This window comes from Bos indicus x Bos taurus, chromosome 10 (genome assembly GCF_003369695.1).
Source record: "Bos indicus x Bos taurus breed Angus x Brahman F1 hybrid chromosome 10, Bos_hybrid_MaternalHap_v2.0, whole genome shotgun sequence".
Taxonomy (NCBI): Eukaryota; Metazoa; Chordata; class Mammalia; order Artiodactyla; family Bovidae; genus Bos; species Bos indicus x Bos taurus.
In genome coordinates, this window is record NC_040085.1 from 81544328 (window position 1) to 81564461 (window position 20134).

The 20134-nt window shown below is 50.0% G+C and overlaps 1 protein-coding gene across 2 annotated transcripts in view; it reads left to right on the plus strand.

The window, feature by feature from the left end:
* ESRRB (estrogen related receptor beta) overlaps positions 1-20134 on the plus strand; it is a 186308-nt gene that overhangs the window by 119495 nt on the left and 46679 nt on the right. For both annotated transcript variants that reach the window (XM_027552505.1, XM_027552504.1), the window contains exon 2: positions 9314-9723. In XM_027552505.1, coding sequence (XP_027408306.1) covers positions 9314-9723 — 410 coding nt within the window. The remainder of the gene's footprint in view (positions 1-9313; positions 9724-20134) is intronic.

A 20134-nucleotide genomic window follows, 5' to 3' on the forward strand; every position in this document is an offset into this window, starting at 1 on the left:
GAGACAGAGAGAGTGCTGGAGCTGGTTGGCAGCTCCCAGAAGAGAGGCTGGTTAGTTCTAACAGTTGGTTCTAGTAGCGCCTGAATAAGGAACCCCTTTGTCTGAAAAGGGACTTTCTCGGTGGAAATTGCAGCATGCAGAGAAGCACACAAATGCATGATTAAATGGTGGATGGGTGGATGCACGATGGATGAATGATGGGAAGGGGAGAGGGAGCAAGACAGGCTTGCTTGCTGTGGGACAGAACTTATTAGAGACTGAATGGAAACTGTCTCCTCATTACCAAGAGTGCTAGTAGCGACTGCTAGTGGTACTTACTGAACACTTTCCCCAGGTATAGTTCTAAGCTCTTTGCTGTGTTAACTCACTAATCCTCAGGACTACCCTATGAGATACACAGGATAATTATCACCATCCCCATTTTACAGATGAATAAACTGAGGCTCAGAGAGATTAAATTACGTGTGAGAGACAGAACTGGAATTCAAACTCAGGCAATCCAGCTCCAACCACTAAGCTCTACGGCCCAACACCATGGCACCTCTAGGATTAAATGTCATCAGAAAACTGCCGAATTTGTTCAGTGAGAGGAGGTGGGATATTTATGCCGTATCACTGCGTATTATGGGGTGAAAATAAAAACAGACTCGAGAAGAGTTTAGATTCCTGGATGTCAGATCTCCAATAGCAATTGAAAGGAAGATCGCTCAAGGTGTGTTTGGGGGCATCTTTTGAAATTATGAGCTGTCCTTTCTCCAGACACATCTGTTTGTGGTGTCAGAGGCCAGAGTTTAGCCAGATGGGCTAAAGTGAGAGCCATCAGGTATTTTGGGGCCCTGCATGAAGGCACTCCCCTGAGAGGACCGGGGTGAGGACTGAAGTTTTGAATTGGTCTGCCCAGAGGGGGACCCTCTGTCTAATCTGCACACAGCTACAAGAAGAGCCAGTGGCTGTCCACTGTGGGCTGGAACTCTGCCAGGGGACCCGGCCCTCCCGCTGTGCCGGGGCAGCCCCTCAGTGCCCAGCAGTCTCCTCCTGCTTTGGCGAAGCTTCTCTCTTCTCATGATGATGGATGCAGCCTGGGACATCATGGATAAAAACCCCGATTGAAGGGCACTAATTACCCATCATTATTTTCCGTGCCGTAATTTGTGTGGAACGAGATTTCAATCAGTTGTCTGGGATCAGCCTGGTTTTGACTAATCTTTCTAACGACAAGATGCTTAATTACAGATTTTTGCCTGAGCTGCAGCATACAGAGGGATAGGCGGGCTCTTACTGAAGCCAGTTTGCAATCGGGTCATTTTGTTGTCTTAAGTCCCAGTCTTAAGGGAAGAGAGAGAAAGAGAGCATGAGGAAAGCATTCCTAAGGAGACCAGACAAAAATCAAACCAGCACAGGACCGGTGGTGCAGTGGTGGACGTGGGGATGGAGGGTGACAGGTGGGTGGGGTCACCCTGTTCCCCTGCACAGGTCACCTCCCCCCGCTGTGTCTCCAGGCAGCCCCCAGCCAGCCTGGCTCTCTAGTAAGTGTCTTTAAGTGAGTCACAACTTCTGGGGTCTTCAGCTCCTCCTCTGAAGGTCACCAGGTCAGGCAGGAGAATCTCTGAGTATTTATCAGGCGCTGATTCCCGCTGTGCTGGTGTCTGTCCAGGAAAATGGGTCCAGCGTTGAAAGATATGCCTTGCGAGATTTCATGAGAGATAAAAATACTATGTATTGAAATGGGTGTTTCAGACTACTGCAGGAGAAGGTCAGTTTGAATTAAAGAAATATATAAGTGTAAGGGGAAAAAGCATATATATATATATATATATATATATATATGAATGGACTGAAGAATGGACTCAGATGCATGAAATTGGATTAATTAGAAGCCTTGATTCATGATACTTCTTTCCTCCTCACCCTCCGCCCCTCCCTTCCTTCCGCCTTCCCTCCTTTCTTCCCTCCCTCTCATGTGATAAGTCCTCATGAATCCATGTCCCAACAGGAATGCTGGGGACCTTGTCAATTACTCACATTTAGCCACGTGGTCCTCATCTTATCCCTCCAATAAAGGCTCATTCTGCATTCTCTAACATTATTTGTAAAGGAAGTTTATTCTGTTACTTTCAAGTGCCTGGCGGGCTGATTCATAACAAATAAAGCCTTGCTGGAGGATCTGAGGGTCTGCTTTAATGAACAGCTCAGTGGCTTCTGGTTAGCAAATTAATTATGGAAATGTACATAAGAGTCTCTCAAGTGTTCAGAAGCTATTTTTCTTCTGTAGAGTGGATTCCCGTTTCAGGCTTATTTATCCTCTTAATTTTCCTAACCCACTACTTTTCTCTCCTGGTAAATGGCAAGTTCCTTGTGGAATTATCCTCAGTTCTAGACTTGGTTGAGGGAAGAGCTTTGCTGGGGCTCACCCCAGGCTGCACCCAGCTGCTGGATTTTCTGGGAGGGGTTTCCTAGGAGAATCACAAGACAGACACCGTCCACTGAGAGCGTGCTGGGCCCCAGCATGTTCATTTTGCCTACATTATTGTTGTTGTTCAGTCGCTCAGTCGCGTCTGGCTCTTTGTGACCCCATGGACTGCAGCACGCCCGGCTATGCTGTGCTTCGCTATCTCCCAGAGTTGGCTCAAACGCACGTCCACTGAGTTGGTGATGCCATCCAACCATCTCATCTTCTGTCGCCCCCTCCTCCTCCGGCCCTCAATCTAGGCCCTGCTCACCCAGAACAGCCCTATGAAGGAGGTGCTGTGATGGGGCCATTTTACAGATGAGGAACCTTGAGGCCCAGAGAGGTTGACCTGTTTACTCAAAGTCAACAGCTACTATGACTGGCTCACATCAGAGCAATGGCTTGTAACCATTAAGTGACTTGGGGGCTTGTTTCTGCTCTTATAGGGCAGCCTGGCACAGAGCCAAAAGCTGATTCTGAGGGTAGCCCCTCTATGTGTGACCCCAATTCTGGCGTGTGGTGGCTGGACTCTACTCTGCAGAGGACAGAGAGCCAGGCCCTGGGCTCATCAGGCTGGCCCATCCCTCTTCCCTCCAGGAGGCTTCTTTCCTCCAGAAGCTTCTTCTGCCGGCCCACCAGCAAGTGGCCCTGAAGGGGGTAGACCCCTGGGATTCCAGCTTAAAAAACTGGTGATCGCTTTCTTGTTGATTCCCTGGAGTTTCTGTTCCTCTAGGGTTAGGGTTAGGTTCATGACAGAAGAGCTGAATGGTTTGGGTTTCTTTCAGAACTTCCAAGGTGCTGTTGGTCTCTGTACTAGGAAAACCTCCAACCCACTTTGCTGTCCAGCAAAGTGATTATCTGGCAGAGGCAGAGAGTAAGCTCAGGCATCCCAGGAGGTCAGGTCCCTCTGGGGTAAGGGCCCCACATTGGACACGAACAGGGGCAGGCCTGGGTTGGCACTGGGGGGCCATTTTAATCAGATGGTGGTGACATTGAGGCCCAGGGCAGCTCTAACTGTGTTCCTGATACGAGCTGAATTAGAGGGAAGAGAATGCCTCCGGGAACTTAGACCACTGACTATTGCTCTTTCAAAGGCAGCTCAGATGGGGCAGTGGGCCCCTCCCATAAAGTCAATAGTCATCGACCAGTTGGGAACTGGGCCCCAGCCAACCACAGATGGTGTACTCCACATGACCCTCTCCTCCCCAGGGCACAAGTGTCGACACCTCCACCTCATCCCCACGCTACGTTCTTCCTGCATCCCGTCCTGGCCACTCGCCCCATGGCCACATCCTACTGAGCCTTGGCATCCTGGCTCCAATCTCTGAGATCTTCCCTGACCCAGCCTCCCATCCTTCCAGCTGTCCGGGTTCTTCTTCCTTCTGCACTTTAGCCTCCACCCACTGGAAACTCCACCTACTCACCCTCTGGCCTTCCGTCTTCTCCCAATTCTGTGCTTTCTGACATTGTTCCATCTCCGAACGACACCCTCAGCTTCCGGGCCCTTTGCCTTCCCCCTTCCCTCCAATAGCCAAGTCAGTGATTCTTAACTAGGGGCAATTTGTCCCCCAGGGACCATCTGGCCGTGCCTGGAGGTTTGGGTTGTTGTCTCTGGGGGTGGGGATGCTACTGGCTTCCAGAGGCAAGGATGCTGCTGACCGACCTGGGGTGCACAGGCTGGCCCCCAGTGAGGAATGACCAGCCCCAAATGTCACTAATGCCTGAGCTGAGAAACGCAGGTCGAAGCTTTCCGTGTTGCTGCCTTGCAGGCTGAGTTAAGGGGCCTGGTAAGCCTCTATGCTCCTGATTTCTGTTCTCTCCTCCTCCTGCAGTTGCTGTTAAAAACTTTCTTCCTTTGGCTAGATCTCTGGACCTCACCTCCCATTCCATGGAATGAGGAAAGGCTGCCTGGGGGATGAGAGAGACCACCTCCAAACTTCCCCTCTGCACAGCCAACCTTCCCTCCCCCTTGTACTGCCTCGGCTCAGTTCTCTTCCGGGGCATCCAGATTCCTTGAGGACTTCAACCGGGTCCCCTGATCACCTGTGTTATTCCTGTAGGTTTCCAACTTAACTCCTCTGAGAATCACAGCTGCGGTGCTAAAAACAAACCAACATACAGAACCAAAAATGTAGACTTCTGGGCCCCACCTACAGGGATGAATGTTCAAAATATGACTGGGCTTCCCAGGTGGCTCAGTGGTAAAAAAAAAAAAAATCTGCCTGCCAATTCAGGAGACATAGATTCAATCACTGGGTCAGGAAGATGCCCAGAAGAAGGAAATGGTAACCCACCCCAGTATTCTTCGCTGGGAAATCCCATGGACAGAGGAGCCTGGAGGGCTACAGCTCATGGCATCGCAAAAGAGTCGGACACGGCTTATCGACTAAGCAAAAACATGGGGTCAGTCCAGGAAGCTACCTGTTCAACCAGCACCTTGGCTGACTCTGATGAAGGCTGGACCAGAATTTGAGAAAAGCTGATACTCATCTTTGGTCATCTCAACCTCTCCATCTTGATTTGCTCTTTACTATTAGCATGTAACATAGACTCACCATAGAATTCATTGTCTCCTCTGGGGAGACATGGGGAGTGGTGGATAATTATATTGGGTCAGTAGGTGGGATCAGGGTCGCTTCAGGCAAACTGGAAAGTAATTTTTAAATTTCTTAAGTTCCTTACATTCTTGACACACCTCCCCCTCATCAAAGAAGCAGATAAATTACCGCCAGTAACAACAAAAACATTCCTTCTCTGCTTCCACCACCCCTGAGTTCAAGTGGACGGTGTTGTGTAAAGGTGTGCAAGGAAGCCCCTACCCCTACCCTCTCCTCTGCCCGGGCTTCCAGAAAGATTGTCTGCCTCCCGGGCCTTTTGCAGCTCTGGCCTGTGTGGCTCCTACCACCGCCCCCCCCCCCCCCCGACCCCCGCCCATGCCAGGACACTGCTCTGGGGACGTCACCAGCCACATCCTGACTGCTCACTGAAGGGGACACGTGCACTCCTGACTTCCCCCGACTTTGCGGCTGCACGTGACCTGCCGCCACCCCCTTCTCGACGGCTGTCTTCTCTGCACGTCCACAACTCACTCTCTCTTCTCAGCTCCTCTGGCCACTACTTCTTGGCCCTTTTCTTTCCCTTTGTCTTTACGTTTTGCTTTTGAATTAAAGAGAGGTTAAGGATGGGTGGGGGGAGGGGCAGGTTTCCTGGAGGGAAAAAGAATGCAAATACAAATGAAAGAGCGAATGAATGAAACCGGACGGGAGAGGCAGCGGGGGAGCCCCTATTAGTGCGGTTTCCCACCCACCCCCGGGCTTGCTGGCGCTCTGCACACAGGTGTTTGTTTAGTGTCTGTCCTGGTGGGAGGATGAGCTTCTTGACATCATGAGCTGCGCTGGGCATGTCCTCCTATCTGGTCAGCCTTTGGCACCCTGGTGCCCGGAGTACATGTTGAAGCTCCTTGGCATAGACATTCTGCTGCTGCTACTGCTGCTAAGTCGCTTCAGTCGTGTCTGACTCTGCACGACCCCACAGACGGCAGCCCACCAGGCTCCCCCATCCCTGGGATTCTCCAGGCAAGAACACTGGAGTGGGTTGCCATTTCCTTCTCAAATGCATGAAAGTGAAAAGTGAAAGGGAATTCGCTCAGTCGTGTCCGACTCTTAGCGACCCCATGGACTGCAGCCCACCAGTCTCCTCCTGGGGCCAAAATAAGGGTCACCGAAAGGAGAAGCCTGCAGGAATGAAATCATCAGACTCTCAGCTGGAGCCCAGGCTCTAAATTAGTGGCTGGATTTCTGTCCCAACTCTGAGGTGAGGGGCAAGTTTGCTTCCTTCTCAGTCCTAGAGTCACTTGGCCAGGGCCTGGAGGCGGTGGCCTGGACAGGGTGCATCTTAGCTGTTCAGCCCACTAAAGACTGCTTTGTGCCTGTGCCCCTTGAAGCCTTCAAGGAGAGGGCTAGGAGGGAAAACCAAGGCTTAGGGCATGAAACCGCTGCCTGGCCTGGGTGTCCATCAGGGCTGGCTGAGCCGTGGGGTTGGGGAAGAAACTTGGAAAATTGTTCACTGGACGTAGCTGTAGAGCTCTCCAACTGCTTCCCTTGGGCACGAGCTTCTTGTACACCCGAGAGACAGACCTGAAGTGGGTGGTATATAAAATGTGCTCACTAAGTAGCAGTTGCGATAATTACTGTTGACTTCAAATGTGTCTTCCAAAACCTCTGGGGCACTCGTAAGCCTGAGGGAGGAGGGCTTGGGTCTGGGAGCTGACTTGTCCTGCAGTGTTCGTCACAGCAGGCCTGGGATGTTTCTGGGAACGGCAGGGCCCTAACGCTTGCCCCTTGGGAAAAAAGCCATGACAAACCTAGACAGCATGTTAAAAAGCAGAGACATCGCTTTGCCAACAAAGGTCCCTATAGTTAAAGCTGTGGTTTTTCCAGTAGTCACGTACGGATGTGAGAGTTGGATCATAAAGCTGAGTGCCGAAGAATTGATGCTTTTGAACTGTGGTGCTGGAGAAGACTCTTGAGAGTCCCTTGGACTGCAAGGAGATCCAACTAGTCCATCCTAAAGGAGATCAGTCCTGAATATTCATTGGAAGGACTGATGGTGAAGCCGAAACTCCAGTACTTTGGCCACCTGATCCAAAGAACTGACTCACTGGAAAAGACCCTGATGCTGGGAAAGATTGAGGGCAGGAGGAGAAGGGGGTGACAGAGGATAAGATGGTTAGAGGGCATCACCAACTCAGTGGACATGCGTTTGAGCCAACTCTGGGAGATAGCGAAGCACAGCATAGCCGGGCGTGCTGCAGTCCATGGGGTCGCAAAGTCAGACATGACTTAGCCTCTGAACAACAAAGCAGCAGTGGGAGGGGATTATAAAGGTAAGAGCATCTAGTCCACTCTCCCTGCAGGCCCAGCGCAAGGGCATCGTAGGGGGTGAACCCACAGGCGCCTCTGTGCCTGCTCAGGCCGATGGGGTTTCCTGAGGACACGCCAGGGACCTGCTGATAGATGGACGGGAGGCAGGTGACCATGTGGAGCCTGGGGACATGACAGGGCACCAGTCAGAGGTGTAAGGGAACCTGGAGCTAGCGGAAGAAGTGTCTCAGAAGACTCAGGAGTATTCAGTTTGAAACCAGAGAGACCTGAGAGCCTCTATCTTCAAACACTACATTCCAGTAGATAATAAACTTCTTGACAGTAGGAGCCTTTTAGGGATCTTTTATCCTTCTTATCAGAGAGAGCTCCCAGCTTCTGATTAGAACTGTCTGTGGGGCAATGCCTCCGGACACGTTCAAGTGTAGACGGATGGAACAGCCCTCTGGGAGGGGCAGTGACTATGAGATCATTGGTGGGACCGGGAACAAGGGAGGCCCCTCCCCATTGTGACTGCCTTGGGTGTTGTGGCTAAGTGTGGCCAAGGTTGTGTTGTGAGGGTGGGCTTTGTGGGTGTGATAGGAGAGCCCTTCCCAACTCGGGGACCAATGCTTTCTTCAGTGAGCTGCTCAGAAAACAGGGGGCTCCCTCTGAGCATCACTGGAGGTAGGACTCCAGCACTGGCACTCCCAGCTCCTCCAGCACTGGGACCCTCCCTCCCTCCCAGCCGGGACATCTTCCCATGAACGGGGCTGTACTCCCACCCTCTCCAGCCCCCTTCATTCTCCAGGACCTTTCCTTCTTAACTTCCACCTGCTGCTCAGGCATCTGCCGTGGCCTCCTCTGTACCTCCACCAGGTGAGGCCAGGACATGGACAGATGGACAGCTGGACCCTGACCCAGCCTCCTGACTCCAGGGCCTGCCTGGCCCAGAGCTCTTGAGTGTGGGCTGTGGCTGGGCTTCCCTGAGTGCACTTCCCTGCCCTTCACTCTTCTCGCTCACATGGGAGAGAAGCCCCTCCCCTGGTCCTGGGGGTCATACTTCGCCTGCCTTCCCACCCACCCATCGTGGTTCTGGGAGGAGGGATTTTCCTTATGGGAAATGTTTTATGACCCTTTGTGGTGATCCTGCCTTGCTGTTCTTGCTCCTTTGACTCTCCAGTGAGGCAGGGGCGCTTAGAGGTGGAAACTTACGGTTAAGAATCAGCGAGGTGATGCTCAGAGTTGGGGTTGGAGGGCTCCCTCGTGTTGCATGATGGAGGCACAGTCTCTTGAGGGGGAGGCCAACCTCTTCTGGGGCGATAGAGGGGAATGAGAGAGGGGGCCTTGGGGCCACCCTCCAGATGTGCCCCGGTGCAGAGGGGGTCCCCAGGGGGCAGCCAATTTGGCTGATGCCTTAGCCACAAGCCCTGCCTCTTGCCCTGGTCAGGTGACGTGGCACCTCTGGTCCCAGTCTCAGTGATGGTGGCCTTCGGGGGAAGCTCCGAGGCTGGGTTACCTGCTGCCCCAGGGTCGGGGTGGGGATGGGGAGTGGATCAGGTGAACTGGGTCATCGGATCTGGTTCTGAGGGTGTCTGGTCCGAGAGCTGTTGCCTTCGGACTTCAAATCTATTACTGTTGCGTGGGAAGCTTGGCCAGATATTTTGGCTGAAGGTTACCACGTTTTTCACCCTTTAGACTAGCAGTTTGCAGAGGGTGGGGTGCCTCATCTGAAGTTGATCAAACAGAGTTTTCATTTTGAGGACTCAGAGGGTTCTGGGGGGTAATGCCAGAAACTCACTGTGGCCTGTGCCGTTTTTTCCTTTTCCCCCCAGCCCAATTGACCTCTCCCCCACCCCCGCCAGCATTTTATCTCACCAATACCTAGCATAAGGCCCCTCCCAGCCACCCCACCCACCCGGTGCCCGGAGCCCAGAGCTAATTCCTGGGGACGTCACAGGCACCGCACCCTCTCCGAGCTGACTCCTGCTCTCTCTGTCCCCAGGCTGCTGAACAGGATGTCCGCAGACGACCGGCACCTGGGCTCCAGCTGCGGCTCCTTCATCAAGACCGAGCCGTCCAGCCCGTCCTCGGGGATTGATGCCCTCAGCCACCACAGCCCCAGCGGCTCGTCGGACGCCAGCGGCGGTTTCGGTCTAGCCCTGGGCGCCCACGCCAACGGTCTGGACTCGCCGCCCATGTTCGCGGGCGCCGGGCTGGGAGGCACCCCGTGCCGCAAGGGCTACGAGGACTGTGCCGGAGGCCTCATGGAGGACTCGGCCATCAAGTGCGAGTACATGCTCAACGCCATCCCCAAGCGCCTGTGCCTCGTGTGCGGGGACATCGCCTCCGGCTACCACTACGGCGTGGCCTCCTGCGAGGCCTGCAAGGCTTTCTTCAAGAGGACCATCCAAGGTACGGGGCCGCCGGCCGGGCCGGGGAGGGGTGGGGGTGCGGCCCGGCAGGGAGCCAGTGATCCCCCAGAGCCAGCTGCCGGCGCAGGTCTGGGCGCCTCTGAATGCCAGGTTCTGGAGACTCTCCTTTCGGTCTCCCCAGGGCTTCTCATCCTGGGATTCTGGATGTGGGCTCTAACTAGCAGGCTGTTGTTGAAATGGCATTCCGCCCCTTAGGGGACCCCGGAAGATCTGCACAAATGCCTAGGTGTGCCTAGGATGGGAAACACTGTCCAATGTGTGACCCTAAAGAGCTGATTTTAGGGGGGAAAATGTTAGCAGCCCTATTTGCCCTGCAATTCCAGACCTCTTGAACTGTAATGGGTCTCTCGTTTTGTTCCCTGGTGGCTCAGACGGTAAAGCATCTGCCTACAGTGCAGGAGACCTGGGTTCAATCCCTGGGTTGGGAAGATCATCTGGAGAAGGAAATGACAACCCACTCCATTATTCTGGCCTGGAAAATCCCACAGATGGAGGAGCCTCGTAGGCTACAGTCCATGGGGTTGCAAAGAGTCAGACTCAGCTGAGTAACTTCACTTTCACTTTGTAATTGCGCAAGTGGACTGTGACTACCCTCTTCATCTTTAAAGAGTCAGGGAAGAGCAAGGGGATCTCCCCCTGCCGCCCACCCCCCCACTGCACCCTGACCACTCATCCTGTCCCATCCCGGAGTGGCCCATCTTTGAGGGCTTTTCACAAAGTGTGTGCGTATCGGCTGAGTCATGTTCCGAAGGCCATGGGGTGGCTGCCTCTCTCAATGGGTGGGAAAGAGCCCTCCAGGTCTGAGAAGTGAGTCCTAGGTAAATAGGGGATAATGATGGCTGCGCATGGTAACCAAGATTCTTACTACAGTAGGTCACAGGTAGAGCCCTTGCTTCATGCATCCCACTGACTATCTGTGAGTTCGTACTAAGTGCCAGCCTGACGCTAGGATAGACCAAAAGCCCTGCTCGTGGAGGTCACTGAGATGAGCAGATGCTGTCCCCTGGGGACAGAGACTGCAGACCAGACTAGAGAAAACTCAGGGGTGCTTTCCTGTCCCTGCCCTGCCTGGCGGTCCGGGGGTATCCTCCCTTGCCCTCCTCCCCTATTTCTCTTTTAGAAGAGGCAAGCTGAGCTTCCATGGATGATTCTTGGCTTGTTCAGTCAACAAGTATTTGCTTAAATTTCTTGTGAGAAGTTATTTATTAAACTAATTAAGGGTCCTAGGATGTTTCCAGTTTAACGTGTTAGTTGAAACGGCGTGTTGACCTGTCCAACTGCTGGGTGGGCTTCTGGGTCGCACAGCTCCATCCCTTACCTTACTGCTCAGTGCCCTTGGGGGCTGCCTCAGTTTCTCTGCTTTAGTTTGTTCCCAGGAAAGGTGAGATGGTGTCATGGCTACCTCACATAGAGCTGTTAAAAAGAGGCTTAATTATATACTATATATATATATATATATAATGCATTGTATGTATTATATATATAAAATACACTATATATGATGCATTATATATATATAAAGCACATATGTAAGTAATGCATTTTATATATATGTGTGTGTGTGTATATATATATATAGAGAGAGAGAGAGAGAGAGAGAGCACTTATGTTTTGGCCTGGCACTTAGTAAGTACTAAATAAATGTCTGCAGTTATTATTTTCACTTTCCTAGTATCCCTTAAGACACTATTACTTAGACAACAGACATAATCTGTTTTATCTTACAAAGCAGGTTTTTGTAATCTCATTAATTTAAAGAGTACAATTATTATTTTAACTTAACAGGATTTAAACCATTTTAGCTATAGATAAATTTCTTTATTAAATGGACCCTTTAAAAATATAAGCATGGCAAATATGCAAATAGTACATAGGAATTTTTTACTGTTTTATTCCAACAGTAAAAAAGTAAGTTTTCCTAGAACCCCAGGCCCCCAGTTCCCTGTACCTTTCCCAGAAGGAGCGTGGTCCCAACTTCTCTCAGCAAATACTGACGGAACCCTTTTCTGTCCGGCACTGCGCTAGCCTTCAGCACCGTGAATGGATGTATGCTGGTCCCTGCTAGCTTCACATCCCCCAGTCTGGGAAGAGGCCCTGGAATTTCTAGATGTGAAAAGCACTATATGCAGTTCTAAGTCTCAGCCAGGCTTGAAAACCCCCAGTTCAATATCCAATTAATATCATTGGATATTGGAAGGATAAACATGAGATGTTTAACACAATTTAAGCCACTGAAAGAGCAGTGTTTTTCTTCTAAAATTGGGATGTAATCTTGGTAAGATTGCCACTATTTTAGACTCCTGAAGGTCAGTTTTTGAAAAATTGTCTTTTAAGAGACAATTACATTTTCTTCTCTCCTTATTCCTTAATGTGCTGGAGAATTCTGGATCAAATTTTCTGAAAGCAGAGGCTGGTGTCGACTCAAGAATCCTGCTACACCCTCGACAGCAACCTGGGTGTTAAGAACATTCTCAGCAAGGGCCCACAGGAAGGATTTGTAAATAGTCTTCATTATTTGCTCCCACGAATAGGATAACGATCTTTTCCTAGAAGCCCAAAGACAAACAGAGCATTTAGTGCCATCGGAACTGGCCTGCTCTTGTCCCTTTTCTTAGTCACAGGAAGAGTTATTCATTTTCAACCAGAAAGACATATATGTTTGGAACAGGGACTGTCCATCTAAAGCTGATGGATTGCTCTGGCTATTTCATCAATTCTTTGATTTTGTTCTAACAAAGATTTTGATTTTGTTGTTTCTGAGCATAACAGTTGTAGGAAATTTAGAGATATGGGGAAAATATAAAGAGGAAACAAATTACCTACAATTGGACAACCCCAGAGATGAGCTTAGAACCAAGAGAGCATTAATTGAGTCCCTGCGCTGAGTTAGGGGCTTCCCTGGTGGCTCAGAGGGATAAAGAGTCTGCCTGCAATGTGGAAGACCTGGGTTTAATCCCTGGGTTGGGAAGATCCCCTGGAGAAGGAAATGGCAACCCACTCCAGTATTCTTGCCTGGAGAAGCCCCAGGGACAGAGGAGCCTGGTGAACTACAGTCCATAGGGTCACAAAGAGCTGGACACAACTGAGCGACTTGACTTTTCTTTACTTTCCTGAGTAAGGAGCTTCAGGGAGAGACACAGAGTACCTGCCCTCTAGATGCCGGAATCAAAGGTTTAGAGCAGGCGAGGCTACAGGCATTGCCTTAGGCTGCCAGCCCAGGGCATAGTCTCCTAAGCACCTCCCTAGTTAAGGAGGATGTTCAGGCCATTTTGAACAGGGCCTTTAGTCACATGCAATAATAATCCATTTACAAAGTAAATGCCAGGACAGGTCTGAAAATCATGCTAGCTCACAGCCTCCCTTCCCTCTTTAGGTTCCTTCCATCTGCTCCATTCAGTGGTTACACTGAATTTGGACAATAGAAGAAATTTATGGGAACCAAGGAGTCACAAGAGACTTAGGGAGAAAGCCCTCAGAATCCCATTCCCTGCCTACAAATATTTACTGAGCCCCCACTGCTTACTGGGCTCTCAGTACTCTTGCGCCGTGCTGGGGCTGCCTCTTTGGGGATGGGGGAGGTGGGCAAAGTGCAGTTTGCAGGCAGCTTTCTGCTTTTGTGAATCGAGCCGTCTTAGAACCTGTTTGTTTACATATTGTCTCTGTGTTGGTGCTTTGGTAGAGTAGTAGTCAGACCTTCAGGCCACAAAGCATAAAGGATTTACATTTTTCTGACTTTTTGCGGCGGGGTGGGGGGGGTGGGGGGGGGGGACTTACAACCCCCTGCACTTTGGCATTAGGTCCCTCATAGGTCTTCTGCTCTGTGAACTTGATGGTTAGGCAGAATCTGGTTAGACAGATCAATTTTTCCTTGAGTGTGCTGGCATCCCCAGGCTTATCCATCAAGTCCCTGAATTTGGACAATATGAGTCGGCCTGTGAGAGATGGAGCCCCTTTCTGTGGCTGGCCCACACAGGTTTCTGGGCTGTGGTACTGACCCACAGTAGTGAAAACCTTTGTCATGAGTACTGCAGTGGTGAGGGGCCCTTTTGAGGGACCACCCAGGCGTCCATGCTAAGCTGTACCTCCAAACCCTGACCCTCTCAGCAAGGACCCTGCTTTCTGTTCCGCTGATTGCCCCTCCGTGTGCTCCTGCGAAGCTTCTGCATGCGGATGATACTTCCTACACTGTACCGTCACTGCTGTTGGTCATCTGCTTCCCCGGCATCTCCTGAGGCATTACATTTATCTCGATTTTTCCGCCGAGCCCCATGCTGTTCCACAGTACCTGGCCTGTAGGAAGTTCTCAATGTGTCTGAGTAGAAGGCAATCCCTGAAGTGATCTCTCATTTTCCCAATGAGGGCAAACCAAAGACACTTGGCTAATGTGTATATGTAAGCCTTTAGGATCTAGATAAAATAGTCACGTTTACTTATAAGCATGCTTGTTTGTTATGCTTGCATATTTTCAGTCACATTCTGTAAGACCATGTATTCTTTTTTGAAAAACCTTTTCCTTTTCAAAAGGCAGGGTTTACCCAAAGTTTTGCATGACTCTTTGATGAAAGTGTCTTTGCCTTCTCCAGAGCCACTTTCTGAGTCGAGTTGCTCAGCGTGGTGTTTCAGAGCACACTTCCTTCCGCCTCTGTTCCACACACTCCATCTCTGTTATGGGAGATTTTGTGAGCCTGGATATGCTGCCGTCTCTCAAAGTTCTATTTGGAGCCCTAAGTACATTTCCTAGATCATTAGGATAGTTCTTTTTCAGTTGTGTCAGTTTTAAAAAATTGAAATATGGTTAATTTACGATGTTGTGTTAGTTTCAAGTGTACAGCAAAATGATTCAGTTAAACACATATATTCTTTTTCAGATTCTTCCCCATTGCTAACTGCAAAGTCACTTCAGTCGTGTCCGACTCTGTGGGACCCCATAGACGGCAGCCCACCAGGCTCCCCCGTCCCTGGGATTCACCAGGCAAGAACACTGGAGTGGGTTGCCATTTCCTTCTCCAATGCATGAAAGTGAAAAGTGAAAGTGAAGTCACTCAGTTGTGTCTGGCTCTTAGCGACCCCATGGACTGCAGCCTACTAGGCTCCTCCATCCATGGGATTTTCCAGGCAAGAGTACTGGAGTGGGGGGCCGTTGCCTTCTCCTCTGCCCCAGTATAGGTGATTATATTAAGCATAGTTCCCTGTGCTAGGTAGTAAGTCTGTCGTTACGTATTTTATATAGTTAGGGCTTCCCAGCTGGTACTAGTGGTAAAGAACCCACCTGCCAGTGCAGGAGACGTAAGAGATGCAGGTTCAATCCCTGGGTTGGGAAGATCCCCTGGAGGAGGGCTCAGCAACCTACTCCAGTTTTCTTGCCTGGAGAATCCCACAGACAGAGGAGCCTGGCTGGCTACAGTCCATGGGGTCTCTCAGAGTTGGACATGACTAAGTGACTTAGCACGCAAAAAAGTAGTTGAGTCAATTTATAATTATGGTTTCCACAACATATCAGGTACCTACTGCTTTTCACTCTCAGTGTTTGCTATTGTGACTCCTATTCCTGGGAATAACTAAAATTGTTTTAAATTTCTTCCTGCCTTTGTTATTGATTTAGTTGGGTGACAGGCCTTAATTGGGGTCTTCTTGGGGCAATGGGTCTCCTCAAATTGCTGTTCAGTATGAAGTGACTGACACAGCACCTCTGATATGAGAGACACCTCACAAAGACCCAGATATAAAGCAACTTGCTATTTTCTAAAGAGCAATGTTTGAGGGGACCTGCTGCCTTACATCGAAGCTTGTGAAGCAGTTGTTTGGTTCTTTCGTGAAACTTTATGGAGTCCCAACCTTTGTGTCAGGAGCTGTGGGTAAGCAAGACAGTAAATATCAGATCAGATCAGATCAGTCGCTCAGTCATGTCTAACTCTTTGCGACCCCATGAATCGCAGCACGCCAGGCCTCCCTGTCCATCACCAACTCCCAGAGTTCACTCAGACTCATGTCCATCGAGTCAGTGATGCCATCCAGCCATCTCATCCTCTGTCGTCCCCTTCTCCTCCTGCCCCCAATCCCTCCCAGCATCAGAGTCTTTTCCAATGAGTCAACTCTTCGCATGAGGTGGCCAAAGTACTGGAGTTTCAGCTTTAGCATCATTCCTTCCAAAGAAATCCCAGGGCTGATCTCCTTCAGAATGGACTGGTTGGATCTCCTTGCAGTCCAAGGGACTCTCAAGAGTCTTCTCCAACACCACAGTTCAAAAGCATCAATTCTTCGGCGCTCAGCCTTCTTCACAGTCCAACTCTCACATCCATACATGACCACAGGAAAAACCATAGCCTTGACCAGACAGACCCTTGTTGGCAAAGTAATGTCTCTGCTTTTGAATATGCTATCTAGGTTGGTCATAACTTTCTTTCCAAGGAGTAAGTGTCTTTTAATTTCATGGCTGCAGTCACCATCTGAAGTGATTTTGGAGCCCCCCAAAATAAAGTCTGACACTGTTTCCACTGTTTCCCCATCAATTTCCCATGAAGTGATGGGACCGGATGCCATGATCTTCGTTTTCTGAATGTTGAGCTTTAAGCCAACTTTTTCACTCTCCACTTTCACTATCATCAAGAGGCTTTTGAGTTCCTCTTCCCTTTCTGCCATAAGGGTGGTGTCATCTGCATATCTGAGGTTATTGATATTTCTCCCGGCAATCTTGATTCCAGCTTGTGTTTCTTCCAGTCCAGCGTTTCTCATGATGTACTCTGCATATAAGTTAAATAAACAGGGTGACAATATACAGCCTTGATATACTCCTTTTCCTAACTGGAACCAGTCTGTTGTTCCATGTCCAGTTCTAACTGTTGCTTCCTGACCTGCATACAAATTTCTCAAGAGGCAGATCAGGTGGTCTGGTATTCCCATCTCTTTCAGAATTTTCCACAGTATATTGTGGTCCACACAGTCAAAGGCTTTGGCATAGTCAATAAAGCAGAAATAGATGTTTTTCTGGAACTCTCTTGCTTTTTCCATGATCCAGCGGATGTTGGCAATTTGGTCTCTGGTTCCTCTGCCTTTTCTAAAACCAGCTTGAACATCAGGAAGTTCATGGTTCACATATTGCTGAAGCCTGGCTTGGAGAATTTTGAGCATTATTACAGACCCAGACAAGCGCCGTGGACTATACAGTCCGTGGAATTCTCCAGGCCAGAATACTGAAGTGGGTTGCTATTTCCTTCTCCAGGGGATCTTCCCAACCCAGGGATCGAACCCAGGTCTCCTGCATTGCAGGAAGATTCTTTACCAGCTGAGGTACTCGGGAAGCCCAAGGTGGCTGAGAGAGGGGGCCTAATTCAGTCTGAGGATTAGGTAAGGCCACGTTCAGAAGGTGACTGAATCCTGGAGCCAGCATTCCAGGCAGAGGAACCAGCAGGCTTGTTTCAGGACCAGGAGGAGGGCCACTGTGGCTGTTGTGAGTGAGTGAGGGCTAAGCAGAAGAGGCTGAGAGGCTGACACAGTTCTGCGCCCTGGTGAGAGTCGCATTTGAATTTCCTTCTAGATGGAATGGAAGCCGTTGACAACACACGCTGCTCGGCCATGAGGGCTATGCGGAGGGTACAACCACCCTGTCCCCTCCCTGCGTTCCCAGGGCACGTGGCCAACTTTGCAGGTCACCAGGAGGCCCCTGGAGCAGCTCCTTAAGATGGGGAGGAACAAGAAAGAGGCCCTGGAACCAAGCTTCCTCTGTTCACCTGGGGCGCAGATTGCAAGCCTGGAAGGAAACTCCCCGAGGAGACTGGGCGGGGCGGGGGCGGGGGGGGGGGGGTGGTGATTGATGTGTTATCCTGCCTTGGACGGCAGCCAGGCCTTTTGTCCTGGAGAAGGAGGCCTGCGATCCCAGGGGAAAGAGACTATGACAAGGATGCAGAGAAAAAGCCAGGAGTAAGTAGGAGCTGGGAGTGGGGTGCTGTCCCAGCCCAGCCCTGACACTCGCCAGCCAGCAGCTGACCTTGAGCAGGGCCTGGGGTGCTCTGGACAATTTCCTCATGTGCACAAAAAGAATCAATTAAACCCACAAAAATGTTACTATCTTCAAGGCACTGAGGGAGGGAGAGGAAGAACTATCACAGATCCTTTTTTCAGAGGCATAGCCAGGGTGAACGTCAGGTGAGACACAGGTTGAAAGTCAGCCACGCAGAGCAGGGAGGACTTCCCAGAGGAAGGGGCAGCTAAGCAGGAGTGAGGAGTGAAAGTGCTTGGCAGAAAGAACAGCAAAACAGGCCCACAGGAGTTGAGTGCCCTCTGCTCAGGAAGTGAGTAGGTAAGGGGCTGAAACAGAGCGTCAGACCGGATGTCAAAGGGCTTCACAAGCCCTTTGATGGGAGGGCTTCAAGGAAGTGAAGGAAGTGAAAGTGAAATCGCTCAGTCGTTTCCTACTCTTTGCGAACCCCATGAACCAGGCTCCTCCGTCCATGGGATTCTCCAGGCAAGAATACTGGAGTGGGTTGCCATTTCCTTCTCCAGGGAATATTCCCGACCCAGGGATCGAACCCAGATCTTCCACATTGCAGGCAGACGCTTTAACCTCTGAGCCACGAGGCAGAAACAGAGGAATACTTTGGCATGAGCTGCTTCAGATGGTTTAGACTCCCAACTTTATAATTTCTTAGTGGTGTCAACTTGGACAAGTTATTGAGTTTCTTTGGGCCTTAATTTTCTTGTCAATAAAATGGGATTGATGGGGCTAATAAATACCTCCTGCTTCTAGGATATTCTTGTAGAAATTAAACGAGGCAGGCAAGTACAGTGTGTACCTTAGCGTCTGGTATATGACAGCTTAGTGCCTGGTATTAAATAAATAGGATTTGTTCTTCGTTATTTATATTTGGCAATGAGAAGCCATTGAAGGTTTCTGAGCAGGGAGTTAATCACATCTCCTTTTAGAAAGGTAATTCTGGCAATGAAGTGGGAGCGTTTAAGGTCAGGCAAACCAGATAAGAGGTGATTTTAATGGTCCAGTTAGGAGATCTAGTTAACAGCCTACTTAGTTGTTGCTTAGTCACTCGGTTGTGTCTGACTCTTTTGCGACCTCCATGGACATAGCCCACCAAGCTCCTCTGCCCATAGGATTTCCCAAGCAAGAATATACTGGAGTGGGTTGCCATTTCCTTCTCCAGAGGATCTTCCCAACCCAGGGATTGAACCTGCATCTCCTGCATTGGCAGGTGGATTCTTTACCACTGAGCCACTTGGGAAGCCCTCCCGCCATATAACATCTCTGAATTGGGCCGATTACTGTCTGCTACGTGATAACTGTATGGGTTGTCACTGCCTTCACAAACGCCTTAAAAACTTGCAGAAAGGGGCCAGTGACCTGGAATGAAAGCCCCGAGACAACAAGGGACACTTGAAAAGCACAGCATCATCAGCTCCTTTGTTAGCAGAGATGACAGTTCCGTGGAAAAACATGAAAATAATGACTTTGGTCAAAAATGATTCATTCGGGAGAGTCACACTGAGAAATTTTAGCAATATCTTCAATTTACTTTTCTTATCTTTTCCCTTTCATGTATGCACAAGAATGCTATATGATTAAATCTGAACCTAAATCTCAGAAAGCTCTTAATAAGGGGGAAAGAAAATGCTAGTGGCAAGGAAGCTCAGCCAAACTTTGACTGGCAGATGTTTTCTCTCTCTTTCTTGGTGGTATATAAAATAATGGTGCAGTCTTACTGTTGAAAGCATCTTAGATTCTATGCAATAAAAACAGAAGCGGTCAGAGACCTTGCAAGAGTCCCTGCAGAGAAGGGAGATGAAATCTAACAGAGGAGTGGGTTTTAAGAGGTGTGATGGGCGTCTGCTGCTTCAGGAAGGACCAGGAAGGGAGGGCCCGGGGAGGGGATTGCATTTGGCAACTGGGAGGTCACCCTTGAATTCTAGGTTTCTCTGCATGGGGGCTCTTGCTTTAAATTCATTTGATTAACAGGTATTTCAGGTGGCCGACACTGTACTTGAGATACAGAATTAAAAGACCTACCTGTCTCTATCTCCAGTAAGCACATGGTTCGGAAGGGAGGACAGCTTGCAAAATCCTGAGGATGAAACATTAAGCTGTTGCTTTCAGTTGGGAGTGGGGTGGGGAGGGGAGTGATGGGTGAGGCCTGTTGGGGGCGAACAGGAAGGGGCATATAAACCTGCCTGGGACAGAAAACAAGAGGGTCTCACCAAAAAAGGCCCTGGGAGTGCAGAGGCTCCAAGGATGTGGAAGACTTTACCAGGAGGGGTTTCAGCTGGAGGGAGGTATGAAACAGCTCAGAGGCTCCGTGTGGTCTCCTGGAGCCGAAAGACTGGGGCTTAGGTGGAAGCAAAGTCAGAGTGGACTGGTCAGAGGTAGCCAGACCATAAAGTGCCTCATG